Source organism: Triticum aestivum, chromosome 4D (assembly GCF_018294505.1).
Source record: "Triticum aestivum cultivar Chinese Spring chromosome 4D, IWGSC CS RefSeq v2.1, whole genome shotgun sequence".
Classification (NCBI taxonomy): Eukaryota; Viridiplantae; Streptophyta; class Magnoliopsida; order Poales; family Poaceae; genus Triticum; species Triticum aestivum.
In genome coordinates, this window is record NC_057805.1 from 408462592 (window position 1) to 408472871 (window position 10280).

General features: G+C 46.9%; 1 protein-coding gene across 1 annotated transcript; it reads right to left on the bottom strand.

The window, feature by feature from the left end:
- Positions 1-880: 880 nt before the first annotated feature.
- Positions 881-9194, bottom strand: LOC123098230 (probable methionine--tRNA ligase). Its single transcript, XM_044520163.1, has 17 exons — positions 8945-9194; positions 8684-8828; positions 8300-8453; positions 8062-8217; positions 7696-7926; positions 7479-7622; positions 6582-6672; positions 3358-3464; positions 3160-3274; positions 2868-2986; positions 2679-2744; positions 2469-2597; positions 2243-2386; positions 2039-2165; positions 1568-1785; positions 1374-1475; positions 881-1271 (listed from the first exon to the last, which is right to left on the bottom strand). The coding sequence occupies exons 1-17, from the start codon at positions 9057-9059 to the stop codon at positions 1041-1043; spliced, it is 2394 nt and encodes a 797-aa protein (XP_044376098.1). The 5' UTR covers positions 9060-9194; the 3' UTR covers positions 881-1040.
- Positions 9195-10280: the final 1086 nt, after the last annotated feature.

The window sequence follows — 10280 nt, forward strand, 5'->3', positions numbered from 1 at the left end:
CCTCTGCAGCCATCTGTCTGCTCTCTCCAGCCCCGGTTGCCACCGCGGTGACCACCGGCGTGCGCGTCTTCGCCACCGTGCCTTGATCCATAGGTGGAATCCTCCAGTCCGACGGCCCGATACGCCCCATCAAGGCATGCATGCTGCCACAGACTAATCCATCTCAAATCGTTTCAAGTTGTAATCTCAGAAACAAATCAGCCACCAGTCTAGGAGCGTACGAGACCAGCCTCCTAAAAAAAGCGCCCGAGACCAGCGCATCGCAAGCCAGCTTCCATGCTGTAGCCGCTGGGGTGTCGCTGGGCTGCCTTTGCCGCCGCTGGAGATCCGACGGCCGTGTTTCCCTCCATATCCGCCTTCATTTGATCGGGTCGATCATGACGCTGTTTCTCTCTCTCCATGAAGCGCACGACCGGCGATTAGCAGCATCAAGACCGTGTCTCTCTCCATTAAGCGCACGGACGGCCACGCAGATGACCAGTACCTTCACGTTACGTACCAACACCAGCTTGTCCATGGTTTCAAACTATGGATTAAATCCAAAAAGATGAAACGGTCTGGATTGGTTTGGTTGGAAACTACACCTAGCTTGGTTCAGTTTGGATTCTAGACCTCAATATTTCGATTGGGTTGGATTGGTTGCTGGAAGGTTAGTCAAATAGTTTGGCCTGGTTTCAATCTGGATTTGAAACTATTCCCGGGGTTACCTGCTACCGAACGCAGCGCTGGCTCCCAGAGAAGCTGGCCACTTTTGGAAGCCAGCGGACTTCCGAACAGGCCCCAAGTGCAGCTAAAAACGGGCCGAGCTAAAGCTGGCTAGCGCTAGGTTCAGCTGAAAACAGGCCGAGCTAAAGATTGCCCCCCGAGGTTGAGCCGAAAGTACACAACAAGCGTTCTTCTATGTATGCTTTAAATCACAACGGTGTGCAGAGCAGTGCTCAAAACACGTCAAAATTTTCAAAAAAGAGAGTAAATCAGCAATATTAACTTCCAATGAAATCAGACAGCGATTCAGTCAGACTGCAGATTGGGCACTGTGCCTAGCGAATCTCCCCATTCGCTATCGTCTTGACCTTGCATACTCCAGCCGAAGTTGTGAATGGAACATCTTTGTAGCACGCCACCAGCTCACCGTTGCTGTGCAGATCAGCGGACAACTTCTCCCAGGTTTTGCTTTTGGCATTAAGAGAAGCCTCGGGCTCACCAGAGAACCCGGCAAAGGTCACCCTCTCCCCAACAGCAGCGGATTCTGGAGGCTCAACCAACTCAACCTAAAATTTCAAATGTCAGTTTCCACAAACCAAAGTGGCTGCCACTGTGCATTCATGATGATTTATCAAACAAAGAGCACACGAGAGCCAAACGTTCCTTACCTTTGTATGGTCCTCATTCGATGCGGCCAAAACCATAGCATGTGATTTTATACCGCGCATTGCCACCGGTTTAAGATTGCAGAGCACACACACTTTCCGGTTCTGCTCATTCGTACCATAAATTGCAAATTAGGGAGGTAGGACCAATCAGCATACCAATCTCGCGACTACAAATGATACTAAGAAAGACAGACCTGCATTTCTTCAAGAGGGATGAATTTGACAAGGCCGCTAACCACTGTTCTTGGTGCCTCTTCTCCAACATCGATCTCTTCTACGTAAAGTGAATCAGCATCTGGATGCTTCTCTGCTTTTCTGATAAGCCCTACACGAATATCCAGCTTGGCAACTGAGACTTCCTCTGCTGTCTTTGATTTCGAACCACCAGATTGTTTCTTCTTTGAACTTCCCTCTGATACAAAAGCAAGAGAAGAAAACTGGCCAGTGAATTTCTGAAGTTATGAAACTGGTTCAGCAGAAGGTAACTCAAGAGCGCTTCAAACATAAGAAAGACGGCGCACTCTGCACCAGTATTTTCAGGAAAACATACAAATTGCACACAATTGAGCCACAAAGAGAAGCCTGTTTATAGATTGCCACAGAAAAAAAAAACTGTTATCCCATGTAATTCATGCAAAAATATATAGCAAGAATTTCGTAAGTACCAGATAATTTTGTGCCCTTGAGCTTTTCAGCAACTTTCTTGGCCTCGGCTTCAGCTTGTTCCTTCAAGATCCTTTCAGCTTGGCTGCCAGCGAATTTAATCCTAAACGCCTCGACTTGTTCATCTTTCTGCATTATTTCAAAGTTGCGAAATATAAAAGCATGGCCAACTAACAAATTTCTTCTATCAAAATGCAAATACGCACCAGTTCCTTAAATAGAGGGACTGGCTTCCCTATTTTATGTCCCGCTGATACAAAATCCCAGGGTCTTTTTGCCTTGGCAGTTTCTCCTTTATCATCACAGAATGACAGATCTTCATCTGGGGACATATTTAATTGGTGCAGCACCTTAAGAAAGAAACATAAGAGTAAGCTCAGGCAAAGGGGGTCTATTAATAGAAACTCTGAAACATGAAAATGAGGATTATACTTCTCTAGAAAAGGAAGGCATAAAAGGCTCCAGCAGACAGGAAAGGAGATAGACAACACCAACTGAAGTTTTCATTACGATGGCACAGGTTGCTGGATCTTCCTTATAAAGCCTCCAAAACTGGCTCTCCTGTATTCAGCAAAGCAAGATAAGATATAACAGTGCTATTTAAAAACACAAATGGAAAGCAAGACAAAGAAATATATTTACTTGCAAATATGCATTTCCATCACTAGAAATCGCCATCGCACTCTTCAGTCCTTGTTTCAGTTTAACCTGTAGCGAAAGGAGTGAGCATTCTGTTTTAGATCCTTGTAGCTGGCACAATGAAATAACATAAAACTAGAGAGATAATGCAGGAACTTGTGCCATTTCACATGGTTCAAGTAAATTAATTACCTTCTCCATTGCTTCAAGATATTGTTCAACCCATTTATTAGTTTTTTCAGCAAGTGCATTGGTCAATGGATGTGACTCCGCATTAGGAGCATCAGGTATGATGGAGTCGTATCCGCCTCCTACCAGAAAAGCAGATCAAAAATCAACTTAAACAAAAGTGTGGAAGATAAGGAATGATGATATAGTATGGCAGCGAATCACAGATAATCAAGATAAATTCTAAAACAAAGAAATCAACTGATAATCCTTCTAGACAGTTAGATGTCAGGTGCAAGATTCTCCAGTGACTAACCAGCTGGTTTGGCAACAAAGCTTAGCACACGGTTGATGAAGTTTCCTAGGTTGTTCAGCAACTCACTGTTCAATTTAGCTTGTAAATCAGCCCAAGTGAACAGTGTATCTGATACCTGAACACCCAAAACAGAAAAATATTGCAATGAATGCCATTATCAGATATTTTAAATCTATTGAACAAAATGTCTATACAAACCTCAGGGCGGTTCATAAGCAGGTAGTATCGCCATACTTCAGACGGAATATTAGTAGTCTTCGCATCATTGCCAAAGACACCAATACCATGACTCTTGGAAAATTTTCCTATAGATGTGAGGAATATTTAGCTATTATCAAGGGAATAAACATACATAATGTGTCAATATCACATATGAATCTACTTCAGAGTAGTTTGAATCAGGCCCATGCATAACAGTGTCTTGATCTTGCTGGAACATATCTTAGTCCATAGACATATGTTTAGCCAAGCAAAAAGGATAAACAAACTAGAGTGCCATAACGGCATAACCAGATTTCTTCAAACCATTCATCCAATTTCATGTTAATATTCTCTGGTGGCAGGAGAACAAGGGAGCAGTGAGCATGACCCATAATGAAAACAGGGCCCATTGCTAAATACTCCCTCCGTTCCTAAATATAAGACATTTTAGAGATTCCACTATGGACTACATCCGGATGTATATAGACATACTTTAGAGTGTAGATTCACTCATTTTGCTCCGTATGTAGTCTATAGTGAAATCTCTAAAAGGTCTCATATTTAGGAATGGAGTACAAAGCAATAATATACGAACACAAACCCACACAGCTAGTCATTCTGGGCACCTGTGAAGAAAGAGAAGTGTTGAGGCTTGAGAAAGGTGTCGACTACTTCTGCAGCATGAAGTGCATCACAATGCACCACAGCACACAGTGCAAGCATGGGCCAAATACTGGGCAGTGGGCAATATGTTCTGGTAAAAGGAATTGTACTTCGGGAAGCCCAGGTCGATGAGCCTCTGCAATTGCAGGGGGTAAGAGCAACTCTAGCAGACCCCGCATCCGGCCCCGACCCGCAAAATAACCCCCAAAATGCGGGTACGGGCCGGAAAGCCTGCCCGACCAGACCCCGCATCCCGCCCCGGCCCGCAAAAATTTTTAGGGGGCGCGGCAAATTCCCGACCCCAACCCGGGAAAATGCGGGTTTCGCCCCCGCGGCTGCGGTGCCCTGCATCACAGAGAAGCAGTTGGCGGGAGGGACATTTCAGCCCCGCGCTCTTTTCCCCCTCCTTCTGCCGCCGCCCACCCTTGCTTCCGCCCGCCCGCCGCCGGCGATTCCGGCCATATCTGCGGGCGGAATCGCTCCGCGGGGCCGCCCACACCCTCCCGCGCCGGTGCGCTGCACCGCCCCTCCGGATCCGGCGAGAAGAGCCTCCCCCCGTTGCCGCCGCCGCTGGGGATCGACCACCGTCGAGCGCACCCCCCTCGTCGCCGCCCGGGATCACCCGCCACCGGTTAGTCTCTTTTTTGTGATTTTTGCGAGCTGTGTGGTAGATTGACGCGCCGGTGTGCGTGTAGATGGAGTTGACCCCGTGCGAGAAGTTCTTGCTATCCGATTCGGACAACTCGGATGTGGAGACCATGCTTGCGACCTTCCGGCAGCAAACATTAGTCATGGCGCTTGCCATGAAGGAGCATGAAGACGAGTACCGGAAGAGGAGGCGAGGATCTACTGTCGGGCGTCTGTGCATTCCTCGGAATCGCCATCTTGGGAACGAGATGTTGATGCAAGATTATTTTGCGGAGAATCCTACCTATCCTGCACACCTCTTCCGCAGAAGGTACCGAATGCGCCGATCCCTCTTTGTGAAACTTGTTGAAGCTTGCGAGGCAAATTGCCGGTATTTTACCCAAAGAAGAAATGCCGCGGGCTTAAAGGGATTTAGTGCATATCAAAAAATCTCCGCAGCGATGCGGGTGATTGCATATGGCGTTCCGGCTGACTATGCCGATGAGTATCTTCGCATTGGTGAAGATAGCACAATTGAGTCTGTGCGTAGATTTGCGAAAGTGATCGTCCGTGTCTTTGGTCCTGAGTATCTTCGGGCACCCAATGAAGATGACACAAAGAAATTGATGGCAGCTAATGAGAGGAGAGGTTGGCCTGGCATGCTAGGTAGCATTGATTGTATGCATTGGAATTGGAAAAATTGCCCCAAGGCTTGGCAAGGAATGTATTGTGGCAAGTCTCGTGATGCAACAATTGTGCTAGAGGCCGTTGCATCCGAGGATTTATGGATTTGGCATTGCTTTTTTGGTATGCCGGGCACTCTCAATGATATCAATGTTTTGCAACGCTCTCATTTGTTTGCTAGGCTTGCTAGTGGTGATGCTCCTGCTTGCAACTACACTATCAATGGGCATGAATACACAAAGGGGTACTATCTTGCAGACGGTATATACCCTCCTTGGTGCACATTTGTCAAGAGCATCAAAGAACCCAAAACAAAAAAACAATGTGAATTTGCAAGGGTGCAAGAGGCAGCCCGAAAAGACATTGAAAGAGCATTCGGTGTTTTGCAATCTAGGTTTGCCATTGTCCGTGGTCCTGCTCGTTTTTGGGATAAGAAACCTTGAAGAACATCATGACATGCTGTGTTATTCTGCACAATATGATTCTTGAAGATGAGAGAGGAATGAACTTAGAATTCTTTTACGACAATGTGGGTAGCCGTGTCAAACCAGCAAGAGACCCAAACCGCATTAGAGTTTTTCTTCAGACATACAAGGAGATTGAAAATGCAGACACACACTTTCAACTTCAGGAAGATCTCATTGAGCACCATTGGCAAAGGGCTGGACAGTGACTAATTTTTGTATTCATTTGTATTTGTATTCATGACAAGTGACTAAGTTTTGTATTTGCATTATTTAAGTTTGCTACGGTGATTTGAATAATTAATTGTAATGCGGATGATTATTGTTTTATGTTCGATTTGAATAATTCAGTTTGTTTTCGATTGTTGAATTATGTTGGATTTGATTTTTGCGGGCTGATGATATGCGGGATGCAGCGGCGCAAAGAGCAGACCCCGCATAGCCGACCCGTAAAATAGCATATTCCGCGAATATGCCTTTTTACGGATCCGTTTGGGGGGTCTGCATCTGTGCCAGCCCGAGCCGGCCCGCAAAAGCTGTTTTGCGCGAACTGCAAACGTGTTTTGCAGGTCGGCGGGATGCGGGGTCTGCTAGAGTTGCTCTAAACAGAACGGGTATTTCTTTGGTGTAAATAGATGTAGCCGGATATGCTTTACTCATAAATCTCTAGAAAGCATAGGAATTTCAGCTCAAGTAAATAAGAAAGCAATAACCAAGTATGAATGACTAGCATGAACTATGCACCAATCAAGCGTTAGGTTCAAACAAAAATGCGGAAAGTACCTGCTTCATAGTTCAAATATTCAGTAACACTTATGGTCTTCATCATTGTCCAGTTTTCACCAGTTCCCAGTAGTGTTGAAGGGAACATGACCTGAAAGTTACCTTTAAACAAATAAGTACTTCATGGGAAAAAAGTACAGGCATTAAAAGAAAGTCAGTATACACATATGCTATCCATACATTTCAATACAGCTCGCATCAGACTGGCTTCTTAAAGGACTTTTTTCGATTTCTGAAAGAACTAATTACTTGAAACGAAAGCAACCTTTTATGAGGTATAACAGAAAATTCGTGCCGGAATTAGCTAAAGCACATCAAATGCAACTGGCCCTTACATACATGGATTTGTGTGCTTGTAGCTCTTGCGTGATTGATTTAACCATTGGTTATAAAATAAAACAAAATATCCTTATAAAAAATAATGTCAAACAATCACAGGACTCGACTGAATGGAGGGTCAAATATTCAGCAAGAAATCATAATTTGCATTTTTCAGTCGTATTTTGTGGTGAAAACAAATCCACTTGTGGCTGGAAGTACTATTGTCCTGACTTGGCAGTTAAACAAAACTTTATACACAAATATATGTGCTATGTTTGGATGGTATCCAAAACCTACCCTACAAATTATTTGGTCATGGCCAAAACTTTGTTATTTGGTTGGATGGCTGACACATTTTGGCTTGCCAATGCCTCTTTTGGTAACTCTAGTTCATCTTTCTTGCCATATTGCCCAACTCATGGGCAAGGAAAAGCTTGACCAAAATTTTGGCTAGTAAATTGTCTGGTATGTCTAACTTGGGCACAAACCAAACATGAAGCCAAATAACTACTAAATTTGTGCCAAAACAAACTTGAATAACTAAAGGAGATGTTCACCATATCATAGGCATCATACCGTGTGAAATGGCACATTATCTTTACCCATGAACTGGAACAACTCTACATTATCAGGATCCTTCCACCACTTCTCCCAATCAGGCGTATATGATGCTGTGATAGATATGTACCCAATTGGTGCATCAAACCAGACATAAAACACCTGCAAAAAAACAGAAATGAGATAAGATAAACGCATAACAGCAGAAATATATTCATATCTGATATGCCCAAACCTTGTCTTTATACTTCTCATGTGGAACAGGAACTCCCCATTTAAGATCTCTGGTGATACAGCGTTGCTTTAACCCTTCCTTCAACCATGCGTTTGTTGCTTGAATAGCATTTTGACTCCACATACCAGCTACTGAAGTGTTGTTAATATAGTTTACCAACTTATCACTCAATAGAGGAAGCTCCAGGAATAAGTGATCTGTGTCACGAATACGTGGAGCATTCTTACAGACCTACAAAAACAGAAACAGCACAGGAAAGCTCATCATATGCAGTTTCACGCGGCACACACCTCGTGTGCTCAGGTAAATCACAATGATACACCGAACACAACTAAATATGTTACAAAAAGTATTGTGTATGCTTACCTTACACTTTGGATCAATTAACTCAGTTGGGTTCAACAATTTGCTGCAGTTTTCACATTGATCACCCCTTGCTGCTTCATAGTTACAGCCTTCTGTCGGACATTTCCCCTCCACAAGCCTATCGGCTAAGAATCGCTCGCACGTGTCACAATAAAGCTGCAAAGCAGAAATTTTTTGCATAACAGAAACAACATGCGGAGATGAATATATGCAAGGTCAGGCAAGGAATTAGCTGTACCTGCTGCATGGTGTTCTCTGTGAGCCATTTGTTTTCCATCAATTTATGGAAAATTGCCTGGCAGACTTCTGTCTGTTCAGGAGCGGACGTCCGCCCAAACTTGTCAAACTTTATGTCGAACCACTTGTAGACCTCGTCATGGATAACATGGTACCTGCATTTTCAGCCGGGAAAGCTTACTACGAATAAAATGCTTTCATTATTCATATGAAGTATGGAAAATTTACTAACTAGGTGTATAGCATATCACAGGTTGATAACTGAAACTTTCGTGCGTACTTGTATGTGCGGCAATTCAAAGCAGTGTTGGATAGATTTCATAACTCCTGTACAAACAAACCAAAATTAAACTAAAAAGGCATCGAGAGGTGAAGGCTCTCTCACTTGTCGCAGATCTCCTTGGGCGAGCACTTCTCCTCCAAGGCCTTGGTCTCGGTGGCCGTCCCGTACTCGTCGGTGCCGCATATGTAGATGGCGTTGTACCCCCGCAGCCGGCAGTACCGCGCGAACACGTCGGCGCTGAGCACACCTGCAGAACGCGACCAAAATCGAAACCATCAGAGAAGATAAAACCGGGGGGGGGGGGGGGGGGGGGGGGGGGGGGGGGGGGGGGGGGGGGGATAGCACAGTAGAAGGGATGCTCACAGCCGATGATGTTCCCCAGGTGCGGGACGTTGTTGACATAGGGCAAAGCGCTGGTGATGAGTATGTTGCGGCGACCGGGGATCGGAAGCTTCGGCGGCGGCGGCGGTGACGCCATGGGGAGGGACGAGAGGGTTTAGCCGTTTAGGGTTAGGAGAATTAGCGATGGTTTTCTGTGAGTCGCTGTCTCGTTGACCCCATTAAACTATCTTTCCCAGGGCCGTTTTGGCTCTTGGGTGCGAGTAAATTGTAAAAAACCGCCACAATCGCGGACCTAATTCAGAAAACTACCACCTTTCAAATTTTTTTAAATAACCACCATCATTCTGCTGACAGTTTTCAAAAAACACTGACAGGTTACTAAACACATGTTAACAACGTTTCTGGCAGATGGGGCCCGATGTAAGTGATGATGTGGCACCGAAATCTCACGGTGTTTGGCCTGTATCGTAAGCTGCACATGGGACCCGCACGTCAGCCTCTACACTTCCTCCTCCACCAGCGTTGACAGGGGAAATAATCACGCCTGCATCCGACCGGCGCACCACCGGATTCAGCCGCCGGCCGGCTCGCGAGCCTCCGCCTCCGTGATCTCCCTCCACATCGTCTATCTATGCTCCTGCATGTGAGCCGCAGCTGCGGCCATGGCCAGGCACGGGGGCGCGAGCAGCCACGCAAGGGCACGAGCAAGTGCAGCGGCCACGGCTACGCACGGGGACGCGCGCAGCAGCAGCAGCAGCCACGCACGGGGGCACGAGCTGCAGCACCGGCCACGCCCGGGCGCGCGAGCAGCAGCACCGGCCGCGCCCGGGCACGCGACCATCAGCAGCGGCCATGCAAGGCGGCACGAGCTACCACCTGCTACAGAGTACGTGCACGCCGCAGCGATGGCAGGAACGCGAACTCTGCCCAGCGCCCCGACTACCCCGTGGGCGCCCTGGTCCGACGCCGAGATCCCTCATGAGGGCCATCTCCTTCCCCCATATTTCGCCGTTAACCGCGACCTCCCGAGCACCATGGCCGAGAGCACGAGCTCTTGATCTGCCCCGCGCCCCGACTACCCCATGGGCGCCCGGTCCGGCGCCGCCTCTCTGCCCGCGGCCGCGCTACCTCGCACTCAGGTCACTCGCAGCCCATTCCTACACTGCCACCGCCGGTGTTGTACTGCTGCCACCGGCGAGCTAGGCGGCCGACGGGATGCCCTCTAGGTGTTTGAGGAAATTACTCAACAGGACCTAACGTCCGTCTCCTCACTCTGTTTGGCCTATGCCACGTTGACCTGACAATGGGACCTACCCGTCAGATTCGTTGTCAAACGGCTCTAATCGATCGATCAGTG